A 24,910-nucleotide genomic window follows, 5' to 3' on the forward strand; every position below is an offset into this window, starting at 1 on the left:
TGGAACAAAAACAAAGCATGAAATTGATCGACTATTGGCAAAGAAATAAGAATGTCAATGACGATAGGATTACATCTGATACAGACATCGTCCACCAGAGTTTCATTTCAGTCAAAATAAAACAGAGACCATACAAGCGATCCACCTCATAAGATACATCAAACAACTCTTCATGCATAAATCAGCTTTATAACTAAGCGTTTGCATAAGAAAATCATCCATGTTCCCGGACGGAATGCACACATATATACATGGAGGGATAAATTGTCAGTTACACATAACATGTAGATCAGACCCGGCAATAATCTACCAGCGATTATTCACATCCGCTGGTATTCAGGATTAAATGCAATAGACTCCCTGTAAATCAGCTCCTTCATCTGTTCCTCCGTAAGGGCATGTTGTTCAAAATCGAAGCTAAAAGGAGTCGTGCAAATGGGCTCGTCACTAATATCATGGAGCGATGTTAGGTAAGGATGTGCAAGAGCGTCTTCAACTGAAAAGAACAAAGTACAGAAAAGGGATCAGTACTTGGACCAAATAGATATATAAGTATTAAAGAGAAGACTTGTAGGATGCAGAAAGACCATCTAATTGCAGCAGGGCAGCAATTTGTAAGCATGGAAAGAAAACAATTACTATTAACCAATGAAAAGAGCTAAACACTGAATTCTAGCAAAATGTGTTATTCAAACTCCTGCACATAATTTGAAAGCAATACCGGTATATTAATATAAAGTACAATTTCAATTCATACAGGCCGAGAAATCGACTCAGTATCCAGTATCCACCATCCACTATCCACTAAAGAAGCGGTGGTAGCACTTCTCCTAAGAAACTTTAGCATTTACACCCATATATAGCCCAAAACTATGTTGCTCGGACTCTTCAATAATGTTGAGGTGTGTGCATTGAATCCTCCAAAAGTAGTACATTTTTAGAGGATCCAACACAAATGCGGCAACTACTTCGGAGAGTCCGAGCAACATTGGCCCAAAATGAAAAAAGTATAATAACATCTTTCCCTTTCTTATGTTATATGAAGTCTCATAAGATCATCCAACACATTCTTGCACTTAATATAACAGTATGGAACCTCGGAAGATGTAGTCTAGTAGGTGCAACAACAGGACGTATCTTGGTGCGATTCTAGCATTTGCCACATGATGTTGCGAGATTAATGTATGCTAAACAAAGGTAGCTTGTGTGGCTTGCAACACTGTGCATTGAACCTTTTGTCTTTTTTAAAGGTTATTGCTGCCCAATAAAATCACTTGAAATTTCGTTTAGTAGGCATAACTCTGTGCAAAGATCCCCACAAGTTTAAAAGCTCAGTCTGCTTTCTTCTATTCAACAGGACACATTTTCTAGCTGATTATTAACACATCATGATGTTCACCATTTCTGTTCAATAGCAACAACAAAAAGTAATTACTTGTAGATCGTTTGAAACAGGGCCGTAGGTAAGCCTTTGCAACCTCCATTATCACAGAGCTTTAATGACTGAAATGCAGGTTCCAGACATCAGATTTTTCTTTTATTTAATTGCATAAATAAGGTCCAACGGTTACATTAAACTGACAACAAAACATGCAATTCACTATCTGTGTTATCATAATTCTTTAGTTTCCTTTTAAGTAAATAGCAGGGCTCTCGCCCTCTTTGCATCCAAACACGTAACCACCAGGAAGCATGTTTTCCAATAGCCTAGATAGGACAAACATTTCCACACAAACAGAAAACACCATGCACAACTTTCAAGTAAAAATGGCCAAAAAAACCGACATACCACATTTGAAGTAGGGGTGCTCTTTTTTCCACAAAAAAAAAAAAATTGCAGAATAAATTTCCAAATGAAACATATAGGAGAAAAGGATGGTCATGAATTATGGCAGCTAGCCTTCCACAAAAATATTATTTCATCTGTTTGGCTGTGATAGGTGCCAAGGGCATTTTTGCGTTCACTTGTAACAGAAAGAGTTGTTTCCTTTGAAGTTCTACTCTCCTCTCACTTTATATACTATGATCATTGTTAACCATGTCAGTTTCTAGAGAGAAATTTGTTCTCAGTTCAGAGATCATCTTAGTTTCATTTTCCCCCCTTCCAAGCCATGTGCTATATCACTCAGCAATATATGGAGTAGCAATTCATCACATGCCCAACTATTTTAAGTTTTGCTTTTTTCCTTATGACTGTATTTTTTATTTTTCATGTTTGATCAAGTTTTCCTTTCAACTATATTAAGTGCAAACTTGCACAGAGAAGTTGGAACTCATGACATACTCAACTATTTTCTATAGGATGCAGGGGGGTGCAAATGATACAAATAAGTATATAGGAAAAAACCAAAATCTAAAAGTAACCCTTTAGAGAGAATTTTAGAAATATGCTTAATGAGTCCGTATTGTAACTTCCTTTCCTCCCTACATCATCTCCAGTACGGTTATGATTAACAATTAGAATTTTCCATTTCTTTTACTGCAGTAATAACTTTTTCCTTCAACTTATACTCCCCCCCCCCCCAACACACACACACCAGTACTTCACACTCATATAGAGCAGCCTTGACTTATGACCTATCCCCCACACAACCCAAACTTCTACCCTCATATTACATAGTATGGGTGACAACACTAGAGGAGTAGGAAGTCTAATTGATGTATATTATTTCTTAACTTGTGTATAGTTTCTCTTTTACTTGTTTTCTTTATTTTCAACTCCATATTCTTGAATCCGAAAGTTATCATTCGATATCAGAACTCGAATTAGTGCTATTTTTTTTACATTTAGAATCTGTTTGGATGTACTTATTTTAAGCAACTTATAAGTTGAAAATTGCTTACAAGTTAAAAAAAAAATAGGTGCAACACAACTTCTTTTTTTTTACTTATAGGCTGTTTTCAACTTATAAGCTGCTTAAAATAAATCCATCCAAACAAATTGAATTATTTATTGGGGCTTATTTTAAGCACAAAATGACTTTAAATTGGCCAGTCAAACACTCAAAAAAGTTGAAAGCAGCTTATAAGTCAATCCAAACGGGCTCTTACACTGTCTAGGATTTGATTTTCTATATCAGAAATTTTAAAAAAAAAATTCTAAAATCCCAAAATAGAGAAACCATTTACATTCCTCATTCTTCAGTATTATTAGTTGTTATTGGTTTAAACCTCTCTGAAACTTGCTGAAATTCTATTCTGAGTTCTATTGAGTAAATTGACTGTTTGTCTCTATTTTTGTGTTGAAATCTTACTGGAAGTTCTGATTTGAGCAAGTGCTGAAAATCCACCATTGTCGGAAGCTCAACGAGCTGCTTTTTTTTTTTTAAGATAATGGTTAAAAGCACATCAACTATCACTTTTTTCGCTAATTTCGATCCCTAACTACTTGTTCCTTGTACCTACCTTAACTATAACCAGGGGTCGTTTGGTTTGAATACAAGTTATGATGAATTAATTATGACAGGATAAGTTATGATGTAATTAGTTATGATGGATAAGTTGTGATGGGATTATTTCTTTTTGAGTGTTTAGTTTGTCGAATTCAAAATAATATGCATTATATAAATTTTAAGAATAAATTATTTATTTACAAAAATACCCTTTATGAATGTGAAAAGTGATGTATAAAAAGGATTTAAAGGGATATTTTTGTCATTTACCTACTTTATCCCGGGATAAGTTATCCTGGGATTACTATACCACCCAAGAAGAGGGATATTTTATCCCGATATTAATTATTAATTTCGAAATAAGTTATCCCGGACTTGCCAACCAAACGACAAATTGAGTGACACTATAGTTTAATTCCAGGACTATTTGATATTATCCTTCATACCAAACGACCCCTATATGTATTAAAACCTAAGTTGCAGGAACTCTTCACTTTCGATGCCTCACCCATGTTGGATTCTCCAAAAAATACAGTTTTGGAGGGTCCGAGCAACATAGATTAAAACACACCTAGATGAAATGTTGATGGTGTGTGGTACACTCTTTTTATGTTAAAAAAGGGGTGCCATGTGACTCCACATGGAAATATATTTCCATCTATGCAGAAATAAAAGAATTAGAAATAGGTTAAAAACTTAGGGCCATCTGTTAAAATCAAAATTGGGTCTCGTCCTTCTCCGATCGTGGTTCCTCCATGGTTCGTGCCTCTAAACCCTTCTCCCCGTCTTGTTTTTTTTCCCATTAAGCTCAAATTCAATCTTAGCTTCTAGGTTAGTTACTGATTTTGTAAAAAAGGAGCTAGGATTCTTCTCGTCTAAGAATAATGACTGATTTTTGTATATAATTTTATGACTCCTTGTGTGATTCTTATCACTGCAGGCTGCAACAACAACATACCCAGTGTAATCCCACTAAATGGGGTACAGGGAGGGTAGAGTGTATGCAGACCTTACCACTACCTTGAGAAAGCAGAGGAAAAGGACAACAAAATCTGGTAAAGAAAAAAGAAGAATTTGATTAAGGAAGAAGTGAAGGAGAAAGGTTGATAAATGAAAAAGTGAGAGAAAATCTGATTAAAGAAAAGAAATGAAGAAAAAGTGCAGAGAAATGAAGAAGGGCGAGACGAGAGGGATTTAAATGAATTAAATGGAAACAACAACAACAATATACCCAGTGAAATCCCACAAGTGGGGTCTGGGGAGGATAGGATGTACGCAGACCTTACCACTACCTCATGGAGGTAGAGAGGCTGTTTTCGAAAGACCCTCGGCTTAAAAGTCTCAGTTCCATGTATGAGAGAAAAATAATATATATAGCATAATAAAAAAAATGTAAAATTTACAAGACAAGAACAATAACTATAGCAAAGTACTGCGATAATCAAAGGTCATAGCAACACAAGTATAAAGGCATGCCTAGACCTACGACCACCCTAAACCGACACACGGCAAGACACCATTCTATCCCTACTGGCCTTCTACCCTAATCCGCGACCTCCACTCTAATCTATCTAAGGTCATGTCCTTAGTGATATGGAGTAGCGCCACATTTTGTCTTATCACCTCTCTCTAATACTTTTTCGGTTCGCCCCTACTCCTCCGCATAGCCCCCAAATCTAACCGCTCGCACCTCCTAATTGGGGCGTCAACACCCCTCTTCTGCACATGCCCAAACCATCTCAGTCTCGCTTCTCTCATCTTGTCGACCACAGATGTCACTCTCACCTTCTCCCGAATAACCTCATTCCTGAAGTATGTACACACATTCATCTCAGCATCCTCATCTCCGCAACATGCATTTTCTGAACATGAAAGTTCTTTATTGGCCAGCACTCCACTCCATATAACAACGCTGGTCTAACCACCATTCTGTAGAACTTACCTTTAAGTTTAGGTGGTACTTTCTTATCACACAGAACTCCAGAGGCTAGCCTCCACTTCAACCATGTTGCCCCAATGCGGTGCGTGACATCATCATCGATGTCCCCACTACACTGGATGATGGATCCAAGATATTTAAAGCTTTCTGTCTTGGGGATAGGTTGGGTGGCAACATTTCCCTACCCTCTTCATCCATCGCAACACTAAATTTGCACTCCAAGTATTCTGTTTTGGTCCTACTCAATCTGAACCCTTTGGACTCCGGCGTTTGTCTCCAAACCTCTAACCTATCATTAACTCCGTCCCAAGTCTCATCAATCAAAACTATGTCGTCCGCAAATAGCATACACCATGAAACCTCCTCCTGAATAGACCGTGTCAGCTCATCCATCACCAAGGCAAAAAGAAAAGGGCTCAGCACAGATCCCTAATGTAGTCCAACATCAACAAGAAAATGCTCTAAGTCACCTCCCACCGTCCTAATCCGAGTCTTGGCTCCAGCACACATGTCCATTATCGCCCTAATATACACCATCGGTACACCTTTAGCCACCAGACACCTCCAGAGAATATCCCTCGAAACTTTGTCATAAGCCTTTTCAAGGTCAATGAACACCCATATAGAGATCCTTTTTTCTTTCTCTAAATTTCTCCACCAGTCTCCGCATAAGATGAATTGCTTCAGTAGTCGACCGCCCCGGCATAAATCCGAACTGGTTCTCTGAGATTGACATTCCTCTCCTCACCCTCATCTCCACCGCTCTCTCCCAAATCTTCATAGCGTGGCTTAATAGTTTGATACCCCTGTAATTATTACAGTTTTGGATATCACTCTTGTACTTGTACAATGGAACCATAATACTCCACCTCCATTCATCAGGCATCTTAGTCGTCTTTAAAATAACATTAAACAACTTAGTCAACCACTCCAAACCTGCCTTGTCAGTGCTCTTCCAAAAATCCATCGGAATCTCATCGGGCCCGGTCGCTCTTCCCCTCCTCACCCTGCTAACAGCACGTCTAACCTCATCAACCTTAAAACACCTGTAGTACCCAAAGTCTCGAAGACTATGAAAGTACGCTAAATCACCCAATACAATGTCTCTGTCTCCTTTTTCATTTAGGAGTCTGTGGAAGTAAGTTTGTCATCTTTGCTTAATAGAGGTTTCATCGACTAGCACTTCACCTTTCTCGTCCTTGATGCACTTTACTAGATCCAGATCGCGTGCTTTTCTCTCTCTCACTTTGGCGAGCCTAAACAATCTATTATCCCCACCTTTTTCCCTTAACTCGACATACAAGCGTTCAAAAGCTGCCGTCTTAGCACTGGTAACCGCCGACTTCACTTCCATCTTTGCCTTCTTATAGATATCTTTAAGCATATTCTTCTCCTCATCTACGAACTCCAACCACTCCGTATATGCAACCTTCTTGGCTTTCACTTTGCCTTGTACTTCTCCATTCCACCACCAATCTCCTTGACGACCACCAAAGATTCCTTTCGATACCCCAAGAACCTCGATAGCTGCTTTTCTAATGCAACCAACTGTCATGTCCCATATGTTGTTCACATCCCTGCTACTACTCCAGGCCCCTAAACCATTCAACTTCTCCCTCATCTCCCGAGAAAAGGCGGGAGCTAGGCCCCCCATCTAATCCTCAATCGATCATAAAGAATCTTCTTTCTCCTATCCCTCTTAATTTCCAAGTCCATCACCAAAAGCTTATGTTGGGTGGTAATATTTTCACTCAGAATAACCTTGTAATACTTACAAAGGCTGAATTAAATGGAAAATAGGAAAAAAAATATTAAAAACAATCTGCTTAATGTGCCACATGGCACAATTGTTTTCAAACATCTGGCCTAGTCAACTTTGAGTTGTGTTTTACTACATAGATAGTGATAGTTTAGGCAGGTAAAGGGAAAAACAAATAGTTGGGGTGTGAATTCGCGAAAAAGTGATAGTTGGAGGTGTGTTTTGAACCATTATCTCTTCTTTTTAGATCTGAAATCTGAGCCAATACTCAAGTGGGTGAGGTCCTAAGGGGTTGGAAATTGATTTATTAGTTTGAATCTGGAATTTAAGGTCAAATAGAGTTCGATTGAGAACTGGTTTGGTCAAAATTTATAAGCTGTCCTGACACGAAGACACCCTGGACACCCTTGAGTTCGTGTCTGATTGTCCGAACTAACCACTAGGCTTTGCTTGGAGTGTCGTTGTGAAGTTGTAGTAAAGATTTGAACTTGTTTGGTTGAAAACTGATCGAGAATCAAATTTTCTGGTGTTTAAGACCGAAGAACAAGTTGCAAATTTTGGGTTCGAACTCAACGCTGGAAGAAAACCAAGCTAAGAAAGTGTGTCCATGCTCAGAATTTGTTGCCACGGTTGTGATTACAAGTTCAGTCATCTCTTATTTCATCTTCTTATTCAAAGATTCCATTTGGGATTTCTAATTTGAATGTCTGGGGTTTTCTAAACAGTTTTGAGAATGTTTTGGTTGAAATTCAGAATTCTCAGCTAGTCCTATTACCTCTAACCAGCAAGCTACCTCTAAAACACTACGGAAAAAGAGAGCTAGAAAGAAGAAACAAGAAAAGAAGCAAGAAGCTGCAGCCCCTACCCCTCCAACCACTGCTGATACAGGTGGAAAAGATAACAATGGTGAGGTGTTTTCAAACTCTTGCTCACAGTATGTACTCTTAGATCAAACCACACCAATAAGGAGCCCTGATTTTAGTTGTGAAGACCCTCTTACTCTTACCCCTTTGAATATTCAGCCAGCTCCTTTTATGCAACCTGAAAATGCCACCAACATCCTATGCACTAACAATGAGGCTCAAACTTCAACTCCTGATAGTGATGATGAATATGGGGTTATTCATTCGGAGGATGAATATGACCAAGACTTTCAAGGTGAGGTTGAACTTGAGAATGAAGAAGAGACTGCTGAACAGACCAATAGTATAGCTGCACCATCCAAGACCACTACTAAGGTCACGAATGATGAGATGAACCAGCTAGCTAATGAGCAAGGCCTATCACCTAGAGGCATTCATCACAATCCAAAATTAACAACTATTCATGCTCCTATTAGCAGACCAAACACTAGGCTCCACAACCTTAGATCCCATCAATGATTAACACAATTGTTTGGAATGCTAGAGGTATCAATACCAAAGGAGTCATAGACAGACTAAAGTCGCTCAAACATATCCATCAAACGTCCATCATTTCCATCCTAGAACCTTTTTCCAACAATGCTCATCTCCAAACCTTTAGAATCAACCTTGGTATGGATAAGTCCGTTTGCAATCCTAATGGCAAGATTTGGATCTTCTGGACTCAAGATGTTGATTGTAAAGTTATTGATGTTGACGACCAACAGATCACTTGCGAGATAAAACACGTAGAGCATCAAAATGCATTTCTCACGACTTTTGTTTATGGAAAATGCAAAGATACTCTTAGAAGACCGCTTTGGGATAGGCTCCTGCACCACGCTTCCACTAACCTTCCTTGGTGCACAGTTGGGGACTTCAATGTCATCACCTCCATTAATGAGAAACTAGGTGGAATCCCTTACAACATGCAAAAAAGCTTCGAGTTTATAAGCGTTATTGAAGCATGTGGCCTAACGGATTTGGGGTATCATGGCTCAGACTACACTTGGTGTAATCAACGAGATATGCATAACAGAATATGGAAGCGACTCAATAGAGCTATGGTGTCCGATAATTGGTTAGCCGCTATGCCTCACACTTCAGTCACCCATCTTCCCTCTACTGGTTCTGACCATAACCCTTTACTAATAGAGATGAATGCTAGGCAGGATTCCGCTATTAAATATTTTAAATTCTTGAATTGTTGGGTGGATAACCCTACTTTTCTCGAAACTGTAGAGTCCTGTTGGGACAGACCCCTGACTGGGAATCCAATGTGGTCCTTCCACCAAAAACTGAAAAGGCTTTCCTCCACCCTTAGTAAATGGTCGCGAGTGGAATTTGGCGACATTTTTGCCAAGGTTAAGGAATATGAAGAATGGGTGAAAAGTGCCGAAGAAAATCTGATAGTGTCCAATAATGAAGAGAACGGGATGCAATTGCATGCTCTCAACGCCGAATACATCAGATTTCTTAAAATTGAAGAGAACATTCTCAAACAAAAAACTCAACTACATTGGTTCAAGGATGAAGATGCTAACACCAAGTATTTCCATGCTTTAATCAGTGGTAGGAGAAGGAGATTGTTCATTCACAAGGTTACCAACGAAGAAGGGGATTGGATTCAAGGCGACGAACACATTGCTAGAGCAGCATGCGATCATTTTCAGAAAATATTCACAAGTGATGAATCTCGGATTCCGAAGAACATCTTGAATTACGTTCCTAGAATGATCACAAATGCTCAGAATGAAAGCCTTCAAGCCATGCCTACCATTGAAGAGTTGAAACAGGTAGTCTTCTCCATGAATCCTAACTCTGCAGCTGGTCCGGACAGTATGAATGGAAAATTCTTCCAAGCTTGCTGGGAGATTATTTCGGAGGACCTGCTAGCAGTGGTTACTTCTTTCTTCGGAGGGTATGCTATGCCTAAGTTCTTTTCTCATGCTTGTTTGGTCTTGCTCCCAAAGGTAGATCACCCCAACACACTCTCTGACTACAGACCCATTAGTCTCAGTAACTTCACCAATAAGATCATATCAAAACTCATTTGCCTCAGGCTTACTCCGATTCTCCCCGATCTTATTTCTCTCAATCAGTCCGGATTTGTAAAAGGAAGAAGCATCTCCGAAAATATCATGCTAGCACAGGAGATTATCCACGATATCCGAAAGCCTGTTATTGGCGACAACGTGGTTATCAAGTTAGACATGGCCAAAGCATATGATAGAGTCTCCTGGTCCTATACTTGTCTAGTACTGAGAAGGATGGGCTTCGGTGAGACCTTTATTGATATGATTTGGCGAATCATGTCTAACAATTGGTACTCCGTTATCGTTAATGGGTCTAGACATGGTTTTTTCCACTCCACCAGAGGGCTCAAACGGGGTGATCCTCTTTCTCCCGCCTTATTCATTTTGGGAGCGGAGGTGCTGTCCAGAATGTTGAATAGTCTTCATAATTACCACTTCTACCGTGGTTTTCATATGGAGAAAAGAAGCCCACAGATTAATCATTTGAGTTTTGCGGATGATGTTATCATCTTTTCCTCCGGAAGGAAGGAAATTCTCCAGATTATCATGAAGACCTTGACTCTGTATGAAAAGACATCGGGGCAGCTTATAAACAAGAATAAGAGCCACTTCATGATGCATCCCAATGCACTCCAACACAATGTGGAAACGGTGAAACAGGTTACGGATTTCACTCAGAAGCATAGTCCCATCACCTACTTAGGATGCCCGCTGTACATTGGTAGGCAGAGAGTCATGTACTACACAAACATGGTCTCTAAGGTTGTCAACAGAATTAGAGGGTGGCACTCCAAAATCCTCAGCTACGGCGGTAGAGCTACACTCGTGAAATACGTACTTCAGTCGCTCCCCATTCACCTTCTTTCGGCCATTACTCCCCCCCGTACTACTCTCAAACAGATTGAGAGAGTCACCGCTGATTTTTTCTGAGGGTGGAAGGATAACAAGAAAAAATACCATTGGGCTTCATGGAAGAAACTTTGTTACCCTTATGACGAAGGAGGTATTGGGTTGAGGAGAACTACAGATGTGTGCAAATCTCTCCAGTTAAAGCAATGGTGGATCTTTAGAGCTAAACCAACATTGTGGGGTGATTTCCTTAGAGCCAAATACTGTCAGAGAGCGAATCCCATCATCAAAAAATTCCATACTGGCCAGTCGCTTGTGTGGAAACACATGATGCACAACAAACACATTGCCGAACCTCACATTCAATGTAGACTTCACTCGGGTTCGTGCTGTTTTTGGTGGGACGATTGGCTAGGTATCGGACCCTTAGCCAACTATAGACAGGAGTTGGGAAGAGCAAACAATGCGAGGGTGGCTGATTTTCGTATAGAGGGCCAATGGAACATCGATATGCTAAATCAGTTGGCACCAGCGCAGCTCGTTCCTCTCATTACTTCTTCCACACTTCAGCTGCAAGGAAACACACCGGATCAGGCCATTTGGAAGTTGAATACCAATGGGAACTTCACATGTTCCTCGGCATGGCAGCTTGTGAGGGAACACCGGACCAAGACACTTTCCGACCACTACACTTGGCACAAAAACATCCCCTTTAAATGCTCCTTTTTGTTGTGGAGGGCTTTTAGAGGCAAGCTGCCAACGGAGAAAAAGATCACTGCATTTGACTATTTTCCACACCATGCTATTGCTGCCACAGTCCAGGTCCGGACACCATAGAGCACATTTTCAGCACTGGCCATTTCGCTAGGAATATTTGGCACTACTTCTCAGATTCCCTAGGCATAAGGCATGAAGCCACACCCCTCAAACCTCTTGTTATGAGCTGGTGGCTTCGCAAGTACCGCACAGAAGCTCACAAACTTATCCTCCATTCCACCCCAATATTTATATGTTGGAATTTGTGGAAGAATAGGTGCGCGAGCAAATACGGGGGGAAGAGTTCTAGCTTGGCGAGAGTGAAATTTGCAGTTCTCAAGGACATCTCAAATCTTCTTAGAGTCGCATACCCCTATATCCATTGGCCCTCGAACTGGATCCACACCATCTCTTGCATAGATAAGTGTACTCATGAGATGAAGATCACCCAAGTCTCGTGGATTAAGCCACAACTCGATTTCGTCAAGCTGAACACTGACGGCAGTGCGTTGGGTAATCCGGGGGCAATTGGGGGGGGGTGGCATCTTAAGAGATCACATAGGTAAATTCATATTCGCCTACGCCATACCGTTAGGGGAGGGAACCAACAATCAAGCTGAACTAGATGCGGCAGTTTATGGGCTTAAATGGTGCATTCAACAGGGTTTTCAGCACGTTATCCTAGAAGTTGACTCGGAGTTGCTCACTAAATGGATCAATCATCAGACTAAACCTCCGTGGAGCCTTCACCAGGTAACTCAGGACCTTGTTGGTATTTCCAAATTATTTGTTCGCTTTTCTTGCAGGCATGTATACAGGGAGGCAAACTTCACTGCGGATGCTCTCTCCAAGCACAGTCACACTCTTACCACTTCAGGCCACTACACCACCCTCCAGCAGCTACCTCGTGGTACTCGAGGTTACTACATGCTAGATAGAGTCCGCCTGCCCAGCTTCAGACGGAGGAAGACCAAACGGATTAAAAAGCCTCCATGATCTACTATTTTGTGTTGCATCCTTGGATTGAGCACCCAATTACAGTGTTTGTGATTTTTCATATTATATCTTAGCCATGTTATTTGATGTTCCTCGTCTACGCTAATTTTGTTGTATATATAGCATTTATGAGGATTCGTCTCCAGTTTTATTTACATTTTTCCTTTATTTTATGTAAAGGGAGAGTCTCCCTTATTTATGTTTTCCTAGCTTCTTTGTATCGAGAGGAGTCATTTCCTTTAGGTGCATAGTTTCTAGGTTTTCTTCTCATGTGCTTGTATCGGGGATGAGTTGGTTGCCCTTAGTAGGATGGTCGGCTTATGAACCACCATAGGATTGGAAGTTAGATTTATGTCCCCCTCCGTGTATTTTTCTGTTTTTATGTATAATACAGCTTGGGGGTGAGCGGCTCAACCCCTGGCCGCGCACGAGAGGTGGGAGCCTCGTGTAGGGTCTGTTCCCTTAAAAAAAAATTATTATCTTATAATTTCTGTTCGAAATTCAGGGAAAGAGGATGAAAGACCCCGAAAGTTGGAAGGCCAACGTTTGTTTAAGAAAGGTTGCAGAAAATCATCTGGTGCAGACTTCTACAAGACGACCTACAGGCCGTAGGAAGGCAGTCGTAAAAGGACCAGCACTTGGGATAAAACTTGGAATCTGATACGAGTCAACGGCCCGTAGAAAGTTTGACGAGCCGTATGAAAGGTTCTGAGAAATAAAATTTCACTAAGTGTCCGATCAATCCACGAGGATGTCCTACGGACCGTATAAGTTTCTACGATCCGTAGGGTTGACATGTAGAAAGTGATCAGAGACTTGGTTTTTGGGTTTTGGAAAAGTTGACAGGACGAACGGGTGTTACGACCTGTAGAAGGTTCGACGAGCCATAAACCTCACTCGTAGGATGGATCCTGAGATTTGGAAATTTGGCTAAGTGTTGGGGTGTTTGACGAACCGTTTCGACGACCCGTACCTCATTCGACCATCTATAGACTTGACTCATAGGGTTAAAGGTGCAATTTCCAATAGCCCAAGTTTTTGGTACACTACTTCTACGACCCATTCCTACGATCCGTCGACGGACCTACGACCTGTAGGTCCCTCCTATAGGTCCCTCCGACAGAAATTAATGAGGGTCATTTTGGGTATTTCCTACCTCAATGTTATAAAAAGTGAGCGCCATTCGCCAAAGGCGCAAAGGCGAGGCGAGGCGAAGCATTCTCGCCTATTAAAGCCATGGCGAGGTGCAATTCAGAAAGGAGAGACGAGGCACAAAAATGGCGACATGCGAGTAGCGAGGCAAGGCGCGATAGGCGTCGTCTTTTTGATTTTTTGTTAAAAAAGCCCTGATTTAATAATTAAAAAGAAAATTAGGGTTTATTTGTAGTTTTGGGTTTGCAACTGTGAAAAATATTATTGAATTGTGTAAGAATATTACATAAAGACCCTATTTATAGACACTATAAACCAATCTTTTTCCAAGTAGGATACTATAAACTATTCCTATTTCTATTCTTATTCTAAGTAGGATTGTGTACACCTATTCCTATTATAACACTCCCCCTCAAGCTAGTGCATACAAATCATATGTACCTAGCTTGTTACAAATATAATTAATACGAAGACCGGTGAAGGACTTGATGAAGATATCTACAAGTTGATCATTTGACTTCACAAACTCTGTAACAATATCTCCTAAGAGTATCTTTTCTTTGACAAAGTGACAATCAACCTCAATGTGCTTAGTTCTCTCATAAAACACTGGATTTGATACAATATGAAGAGTAGCTTGATTATCACACACAAGTTCCATATGGCCGGTTTCTCAAAATTTTAGTTCTGTCAGTAATCGTTTGATCCAAACTAGCTCACAAGTTGCCACAGCCATTGCGCGATATTCTGCTTCTGCACTAGATTGAGCAACCACACTCTGTTTCTTACTCTTCCATGACACCAAATTACCTCCTACTAAAACACAATACCCGGATGTAGAACGTCTATTAGAGGGTGATCCTGCCCAATCAGCATTTGTATATCCGGTGATATGCTCATGGTCGTGATCCTCAAAGAGTAGTCCTTTATCAGGATGTTTGGTGATATATTCAAGATTAACGCTACTCAAGAACCATACAAGATAGGCTCGCATCAAGGTGAAAGGACTTCTCGAGGGAATCCCATGCTTCGTAGAGGTCGTCGATAGTGACAGAGTGCTCTTTGTAGCGATCTAGGTCGAAGCTCCAGCAAGATACAGAAAGGTCAACAATTAGAGACAGTTTGAGGAGGAAGAAGTTTTATAGGGTATCAAGCTCTGTCCTAGTGACAAGGCATCAGGACCCGATGAGCTTCTACAAAGAATTTTGCAGCGCCTTGAAAGAAGACATCTTGAACACTATGCAGCACTTCCATGAGTTCCAAGATTTTGAAAAGAGTATCAATGCCACTTATCTGGCACTTATCCCAAAGAAAAGTGGAGCTACATCACTAAAATGAACGATCGACTGCATAAGATCTTGAATAAAGCATTGATAGCTTTGCAGAGGAGAAAAACTTTGATTCTTAAAAAAGTATATATACTTTTTTATTTCCCTTGAAGCCAGGTCTTTCTTCTCTTCTTCAAAGCCTGGAGCTGGACTTCTTTTTTCTGACTCAATTCACGATTTAATCACACTAAGCTAGAGCCCGGGACTTCAGACCAAGTCTAATCAGTGGATGTGCAAAATCATAGCTAAAGTGCTAGCTGAAAGGCTCAAACAGGTGGTACACAAGCTGATGAACAAGCACCAGATGGCATTTATTAAGGGCAGAGAGATCATGTATGCTGCCTTAATAACCAGTGAATGTGGGGACACAAGGTTGAGAGGAGAGGAAGCAGGTATCATATGCAAACTTGATTGGGAAAGGCATATGATCATTTAAATTAGGGGTTCCTTCTAAACATCTTAAGACAGATAGGGCTTGGAGATAAATGGTTAAAATGGATAGGTTTTTGTATTAAAACTGTCTGGTTCTCCATTCACTAAAATGGAGAATCTGTGGGGGGTTTTCCATCGAAAAGGGGTTTGAGGCAGGATACCCCCTTTCTCCTTTCCTATTCATACTAACCATGGAGGGGCTAGCATGCTGAGGGTGGCTACTCAAAACAGATGGATAAGGGGATATGAAGTTAGGAGCAGGATAGGTGTGAGTATGGAGATTTGCCAATTGATTTATGTTGATGACAGTGTGATTTTCTGTGAGGCAAAAGAAGACCAAATCAGATATATCAAAGTGATACTTGTGATCCTGGAAGTTGTTTCTGGTTTTGAGGGTCAATTGGAGAAAAACGGTTTATTCCTATCAAGGAAGTAACACAGATGCAAAGATTGGCTAACATCCTAGGGTGTAAGATTGAGCAATTCCCAACAACTTACTTGGGAATGCCTCTGGGCAGCAAACATAAAGATTACTGATGTGGGATGGGATAATCCAGAGGTCAGAGAAGAAGTTAATAATATGGAACTCTCAACACTTGTCACTTGGGGGAAGACACACATTAATAAATGTAGTGTTGGACTCCCTCCCCACTTATGTCATGTCTCTACTTCCCCTACCCGCAAAGTTGTTGAAGAAACTGGACAAACTTAGAAGAGAATTTTTGTGGTTTGGAAACAAAGAAGGGAAGGGGTACTACCTAGTTAACTGGAAAACAGTGCAGCTACCTAAGCTCTTAAGTGGTCTTGGAGTTAGAAATCTTAGAATCCACAATGATTGCCTCTTGATGAAATGGTTGAGATATGTGGAAGAAGAACAAGCTCTTTGGAGAGAAGTTATACATCACAAGTATGACTAGGATTCCCAATAGTGTACCAATGAGGTCACTATACCAAATGGAGTTTCAGCATGAAGAACAATAAGATCTTTCTGCACCAAACCAGCAGGACACATCAAACTCAAAATAGAAAATGGAGCTAAAATTCTATTCTGGAAAGATGTTTGGGAAGACGGAGGCATTATATGCAATCTTTCCCTGACTTATTTTCTTTCTACAGCAATCCTGATATCACTCTAGCTGAGAGTTGGTCAAATGGTTGGGACATATCTTTCAGGAGGCATTTGAATGATTGGGAAATATAGGGTGGCTGTTACATGTGAGCAGTGAGTTTAGAGGTTTTGTTGCAAGGCCAGACACAGTCTCATGGAAACACTTTGAGAATGGAAGGTTCATAATTAACAAGCTCTATAAGGAAGGAACTGGGAACTCAGCAAGGCCCCAGACTGGCTAGATGGAAACATATCCGTACAAGCCAAGTACCAACCAAAGTCAAATGAGTTGTATAACTGATAACTAAGAGGGCTAGTCTGACTCGGGAGGTACTGCAGAGGAAAGGTGTACAACTAGTATCAAGGTGTTTTCTATGCAATGAGACCAACAACCATATTTTTTTACATTGTAGAGTCACAGATCAACAATAGTCTCTGATTTTAGGCTCACAGGTAACAGTTGGACAACGCTAGAGCATACTGCTGAGTTACTGGATCAAAAGAGGAGGAAGCAAAAGCCAAAAGAAGTGGTGGAGAATGATTCCAGCTTGCATATGGTGGTCAATATGGAAGGAAAGAAATGGAAGATGCTATGAGAACAAATCAAACTCCATACTAAAAGTTAAAGAAAAATATACATATTTGCATTTTTGGTGTAAACGGGGTTGTATAGAGGAGATAAAGCAACTACTCCCTCCGTTTCAAAAAGAATGGCCTAGTTTGACTTGACACGGAGTTTAAGAAAACAAAGAAGACTTTTCCATCTTGTAGTCCTAAACTAAAGTTATGTCAAATGTACCAAAATACCCTTTATTCTTGTGGCTTTAAACATGCCACGTGGAAAGTTGAAATTAAAGTTTTACCAAAAAAGAAAAGAGGTCATTCTTTTTGGAACAAACTAAAAAGTAAAGAGGTCATTCTTTTTTAAATGGAGGGAGTAGTATATATGCTAGGATCCTTGTAATTAGCCTTTCTAGTCTCTCTGCAAACTAATTTTTGGAGGTCTCCTGCATATTCTTAGTGCTGAGGAATACAACATTACCAATTTATTTTTAAAAAAAAACCTTCTCAGTAAGTTGACCAAATCCAATATGGATCCCACACGCACACCCATGTCATGTCGACACAGGTGCTACGGGGATTGAAGAGTCCACGCAATGGCATGTCAAGCCATGCACCGAGCGAGTGAGGACTATTCTGACGACTTCTGAAGTTAATCATCTATTCATATGGCTAGCCATGTAATCTTGACCCATATAGATTTGGTTATTTTGGTGTTGCCAGAACAATGTTTTACTCTCTTTCGCCTCGTGTTTTTGGCAGCATATGTTTTGTTCATAACTTGATCCTTAGAAAGATAAATTAGCGCATCATGCTCTCAAATGTGTCTTCCTTGGTTATTCTCAAGTTCAAAAAAGGTATCATTGCTACTCACCTAATCTTTGTTGGTACCTTATGTCACTCGAGGTCATATTTTTTAGTCTCAGCCTTTACATCTTATTTGATCATCCTAATTTTCTATGAGGTTTTACATAAATAAACTTTTGAGAAATCTACAATTATTTCTATATCTCCGGCCACCAATCCTAACTTCCCATCGTTCACATCTAGCATCAAGCCCAGATGATTCATGTCCTATGCCAAACCCTGTGCCTACTGCAAACTTGTCTCCTCTTAATCAACCAATCTACTTCAAAAAGGTATGCAATTCGCTCGTAATACCAATCCCCACTATATCTTTTTAAGTTATTTTCATCTGTCATCACCCTATTATGTCTTTGTATCATCTTTGTCTTTTGTTTCCATTCCTAAATCTACGAGTGAAGCATTATCTCATCAAGGATGAAGTGGTACTTGGGAGCTTGTTCCCCTTTCTTCACAAATCTATTGTTGGTTGTCATTAGGTTTATGTAGTCAAAGTTGGTTCGAACGATCAAGTTAATTGGCTAAGGCCCACCTTGGTCCCAAGAGGTATACTTAGATATTTAGGCTTGATTATAGCGATACTTTCTCTCTTGGGGCTAAGCTTTTGGCCTAAAAGTAAGTGCTTATAAGTATCTTTCCCAAACACCACAAAAAGTTTTTAAAAAAAATGAAAGCAAAAGCACTTAAAATATGTCAATCTAAATGCTTTCTAAGAATGATCAATTAAAAGCTTGACATTAATTTTATAAGCTTAAATGTGACGGCTCTTATTTTGGTGAATTAACTTACTTTCTTGGATTCTTTGTGAAGGTTCATCATTAAAGGAACTACAAGGAAGAAAGATGTCTAAATTCACCAACTTGGCATACAACGAGGTTAAATGTTCCCATACTTTTTTAAGCTAAGATTGGTTTGTTTGATTGGTTAGTACTTATTTATATCTTTTCCAAAGGCATGGAGGTATATTGCTTAATCTTCAACTCCAATGATAGCAACTTAGTAATGCTTAGTGATATTTGGAGCTAGTCTTGGGAACAAGGTTCTTTAAAAGTAGGTGATGGTAGAAAGATAAGATTTTGGTAAGACTCATGGCTTGGCCATACCCCTCTCATGAACAGATTCCCTTTCCATTTTAGATATGCATCCAACCAACATTCTATATTAGCCAAACGTCAGTCACATCAAGGGTGGTTCATTCCATTTAGGAGAAACCTCAATGATTGGGAAAATGATCATTTTTTGCTTTTGATGAATCAGCTAAACCCTCTCCCTCCTCTGATCTCAACCTGATTTCCTCATCTGGAAACACTCCCACAATGGAATCCTCTCTACTGCTTTGCAGACTTGATTAACCCCTCCCGACCATGTCTCCTAGGCCTTGGAAGATTTCATAGAAGAATCTGGCTCCATATAAGATCAAACATTTATCTTAAATCATAGCTCATGGAAGGTGCCGCCTCATCATTGACAACCTTCAAATGAGAGACATCATTCTTTGTAACTGATGCTATCTTTGTGAAGAGGAGGCAGAAGAAGTCAATTGCCTATTCTTAGATTGCAAGTTTACCCAACAGATTTAGCATCTCTTTTTAGTCATTTGGGGCTTGAAATGGTGTATGACAAAAAAAATCGTGGACTCACAATTCCTATGGTGATTTGGTGGGTCGTATTGCGAGAGAGGAATGCTAGAGTTTTTCAAGACAAGAAGGGAAACATTATTAATTTTAAGCTCAAGAGTATAGCCTTGCTTAGTTTTTGGTTCAACAAAGCTCCAAATTATGTTTTAGAGCCAGAGGTGATTGTTGAATTCTTTTAGGTCTTTACATACATTGTAAAATTCTCTTTCGGATGTAATTTTCATCCACACTTCTTTAATGCTGTTTTTTTTGGTATACATCAATAAAATACATACTTGAAATAGATTTTGTTTTCCTCCATTGACGAGAAAAAGAAGAAGAATTGATTGATCTCTTGCAAGAAAACAAGTGAACACTTGTACACATTAAGGAAATAGTGTAAGATGCAGGCAGAGAATTGATTAATGCAGCTAGGAGAGAAACTTGTCTGAAATTTCACACCTGTTATTCTCCTTCTCGGATCAAATGTCAACATTTTCTCGACAAGATCAATAGCAGCTGGATTTACATGTGGGAACTTCTCAGTAAATGATTGTCGATGGTAAAGAGGAAGTTGTCGTATGTATCGTTTTGCATTCTCATTTGAGAACTCCATTTCAGCCTCTGAAGGAGTGCCAATCAACTGCAAGAAGTTTCGGTCATAAGAATAATTTAAGTAAAAGTAATTACATATATAAATTTGTGTATAATGTAAGATACTAAAAAAGATTTGGGTCATTACTATGAAAAACTATATATTCATAATACAAAATAATCATGCATTGATCATCTTATTAATAACTGAAGAGGAAAGAGAGTGGCAGGTTAATTTATTTTCCTTCTTAAAATTAAATACTACATGTGTGCATAACACTTGCTGAGAAGAAAACATCGTCAATCACTTGTAATTCCTGACGTTTAGAGAAGCAGTGGTTCAAAAATAAAACTACACTCTGTCTAAGCCTTCTCCTTCACGTTTCCTAGATCTACAACTTGATGTTTCTTTTTCTTTTAGATGGATTTGCACAAAAGAGCTAGAACCAAAAAGGTGAAACAGGAAAAATGAGATAAAAGAACAAAACCTTTGTAAACTCATTTCTTTAGTGGAAGGGGGGAAGGGGTAGATAGTGAACAACAGATACCTCCATAATAAGACGCAGCTGGTGTACATGATCTCTGCCAGGAAACAGGGGTTTTCTGTCCATCAATTCCATGAAGATGCAACCCACTGACCATACATCAATTGCTGCAGTATAGTCGGATGAATTCAACAACAGTTCAGGTGGACGATACCATCTTGTCACAACATATTCGGTCATAAAGTCAGTTTCAGAAGTGACACGAGCTAGCCCAAAATCACATATCTTTAAATCACAGTTGGCATTCAAGAGAAGATTGCTAGGCTTTAAGTCTCTGTGCAAAACATTTGCAGAATGTATGTATTTCAACCCACGGAGGATCTGATACAAGAAATACTGCAGCCAAATGGAGAAGTATTTAGTTTTAGTCAGACAAATTATAATGCATTATAATCTCAACAACAACATACCCATTGTAATCCCACGAGTGGGCGGATATGCATTATAATCTAAGTAGCACAATATGCACTATTAATATTAGGGGTGTTCATGACAATTTCAAAAAAATATTTGGGGTGTTCATGAAAAACAAAAAAATCAAATCAAATCGAAAATCAAACCAAACGGACATATTATTATACTTGGTTTGGTTTGGTTTCCAATTTCAAAAAACCGACAATACTATGTTTGGTTTTGCTTTTAAAAAATATAACCGAACCAAATAACTTTTTATACAAATTGTATTCATGGTCTTTGTTCAAGGCTTTTCTTCTACTATATTGAAGTTGTGAAGTAAAAGAGAAAATAAGAGAGAACTCAGCTTGAGTATTCCTTCAAGCTATTGGGTTTAAATAGCTATGTTTACATGTTCTAAAAAGGAAAGGAAATCAATACCTAATCACAATAGGAGTAAATTAAGCTACTTACTATAATTATACATATTCTAGAATATTCACAAGGATTTTAACCCTCACCCTAAAGCCAGTGCACATAAATAATATTATACCAAGTTTGTTACATATATAACTTGTTTTGAGATCGGCTAGGGACTTGGTGAATGTGTCTACAAGTTGATCATTTGACCCCACGATCTTTGTGATGAAGTCTCCTAAGAGCACCTTCTTTCTGACAAATGACAGTTAGTCTCTGTGTGTTTGGTCCTCTTGTGAAACATTGGATTTGATGCAATGTGACGAGCAATCTCATTATCGGACAAGTTTCATTCTTTAATCTATCCAAATTGAAACTCCTTCAATAGTTGTATTGATCGATGAGACATGCGGCAGAGTTAACGATAGACTGGATGTATGGAGACAAACCCTAGAGTCTATAAGGGTTTTTGGCTGAGTAGGACTAAAACAGAGTACATAAAGTCCAAGCTCAGTGTCGCACCACAGAAGGTGGATGGAGAAGTGAGGATTGATACTCAAGTCATCTATAATCTCAAAAACTCAATCATTCCCAACTTAAGATCTCAAATCCTCGATATAACCCCGAATCTCATTCTATCAATTCTCCTAGACCAAATTTCATATTCCAGAGCTGATAGAATTGATGGAATTTCATTTCGAGGCTCGAGTATCCGAATGACATCGAATACCACTAATTGACAAATTAAGTCTTAAAAACTCAAACATTTCCAAAAACCTTTACATTTCATAGAATTTCATAAAACCAACTTTGAATATTAATCAAACATGACTTGGGAAAACTAACGAGAGGGGTAAAATAGTTATTTTATAAAATTTACCAAATATTAATTTCAGGTTCATCACAATTTTCCATTGATTGAGTTTACATATAATAATCACTACCATTTTATCATTCAGATGGCTCCATTTAAGGCCTTGTATGGTAGGAGGTGAAGGTATCCTATTGGTTGGTTTGAAATGGGTGAATTTTCCATTATAGGTCCTGAGTTGTTAGGCCAGTCAGAACAATTCTTCCAAACAAGTGGTGTGTTTTTAACAACTAAAAATGGTGAAAATGATTTGAAACATGACATTTTTTTTTATCCATTCATTTTCTAAACAGAAGAAGGAAGGAGAAAAAAAAACAAGCTTTGAGAAACACATCATGTACTCACACTTTAGTAGTGTTTTTAAATTGTATTCTGAAGAAAATAAATGTTCTAATTCGAACCTGGCAATGCTCCTCAGATAAACCCTGATTCGAGCGAACAATTTGATGGAGATCAGTATCCATAAGCTCATACGCAATATAAACATCATTAAAGGCTTCTCTCTGTGGTGGTGGAATTATATCTCTGATCGCAACAATCTGCATTGGCAGATGTCACATTAGCCAACAGCAAAAACCTGTACAGACTCATTTTCCTTTCTAAATAGCCTCCTCAAATATCCTCAAAAAGCATCCTCAAATATCTAGAGAACATGTATATCCAAATAGATACAATTCCGAGAGACAAAAATACAATTTGTCCTCTATATATTAGATGTAAACATCTCAGTATATATGCATGAACGCCATCAAACATGTTTGGTACCATGGCATTAAACAAAGAAACAAATTATCTGTCTTACCATTTTTAGAAAAGAAAACAAAATTATCTATGCCCTTCTTTCAGCAAAAAGTCAATGCAATATTCTGTTCACATTAATTAAGTTAATACATTGAGCTAATTAAATTCATGCAACTGATTACACTCAAGACCTACTCTTTCTACTATCTAGATTCATATGAAAAATAAACTAATACAGTTAATCATACTCAGATTAAATTAACCCCCAAAAGAATTTTCAGACTCGCAGAAATGACTCACTAACGTTTTCATGATCCATATGCCGAACAAGCTTGATCTCTCTCAAAGTCCTCTTGGCATCAATCTTGTTATCAAAAGCATTAGCAATTTTCTTAATCGCTACATGCTCATTTGTCTCCGAGTTCAAAGCAGAACTACACACAATCAATCAAAAAAAAATCATTAATCAAGGAAAAAACCCCAAAAAAAATACGTTACAAGTACTAAATTGAGAAATAGTCAAGAAGGGGAAGGGTATTTGAAATTGGTAGAAAGTAATCAAAAGAGAAAAAAAAACTCACCAAACGATGCCATAAGCACCTTTACCAATAGGCATAATAGGAGGCTTATACTTAGCAGTAACTTCAAATATATTACCAAAGATGTTGTATTGAATGAATCTGCCACCATGGCTCAACGTCGCCGGAATATTATCGATCCCGGGCACCGGTTGCGGCGGCGGAGGTGGTTGCTGATGATGGTCTGCCGCCGCATCCGACATCATCGTGTCCGTTTGCTGAGCTGAACCATCCATATTTTGGGGATAAACAAAAAATAGTAGTACTAATGAATCCTAGAATCAAGGGTTAGTATTTGTAAATTGTGTGAATTTGTTTATGTTGGGAAAAGTGGAATTGAAGGAAGTCAAAAAAAAAAAAAAAAAATGACGACCACGTGGAATTTCATTATTCCCAATGAACTTTTTTATTTTACTTTTTGTCTTCTTTTTACTTGTTTTATGAGTAAATTCCAACTTTGGTTTTTACAACAACTAGTCCAATAAAAATATTAGACTTATTTTATTTATATATAAATAAAATCCATCATAAAAAGGGATTATTTCTGTGTATGAGTTTTTTATATTACTCTTTACTTTTGTTCACGGTAATTTAGTGGGTAAACTTTTGCCTCAAAAGATATTGGCAACTTACATAAATATATTATATTAAAGAAATATCTATCCAATAATATTTTTTTTCATTAGGATCTTATAATATAATTTTAATACATATTAGCAAGAATAATTTATAAAACTCATATAATATAAGTTTTATTCATAAATAATATATTTATCATATATTTTAATATATTTATATTACATTGTGTCAATTTCTTATATTTTAAAATATTTATAATATATTTATATTGAATGCATAATTCACTTTTAATACATGACAAATATATCATAATATTACTATTTATTGCTATAAATGATAATAAATAAAAAAATATCGCTAAAATCAGTAATTATTTATTAAAACGTATTTTCTTTAATAATTTTTTCAAAGATATTAGGGATGAATTGTTATTTTTTACGAAATAATTTGATTCATTCTGCCAATGGGGTCAACTTAAAAGTACATAATTTTATTGCCCCCA

The 24,910-nt window shown here is 38.5% G+C and overlaps 1 protein-coding gene across 1 annotated transcript; it reads right to left on the bottom strand.

The window, feature by feature from the left end:
- Positions 1–24,181, bottom strand: LOC129904928 (mitogen-activated protein kinase homolog NTF4-like). The gene is made up of 6 exons (XM_055980340.1): positions 23,833–24,181; positions 23,556–23,685; positions 22,912–23,049; positions 20,833–21,165; positions 20,153–20,333; positions 1–496 (listed from the first exon to the last, which is right to left on the bottom strand). The coding sequence occupies exons 1-6, from the start codon at positions 24,063–24,065 to the stop codon at positions 321–323; spliced, it is 1,191 nt and encodes a 396-aa protein (XP_055836315.1). The 5' UTR covers positions 24,066–24,181; the 3' UTR covers positions 1–320.
- Between the last annotated feature and the right edge of the window lie 729 nt (positions 24,182–24,910).

Source organism: Solanum dulcamara, chromosome 10 (genome assembly GCF_947179165.1).
Source record: "Solanum dulcamara chromosome 10, daSolDulc1.2, whole genome shotgun sequence".
Lineage (NCBI taxonomy): Eukaryota > Viridiplantae > Streptophyta > Magnoliopsida > Solanales > Solanaceae > Solanum > Solanum dulcamara.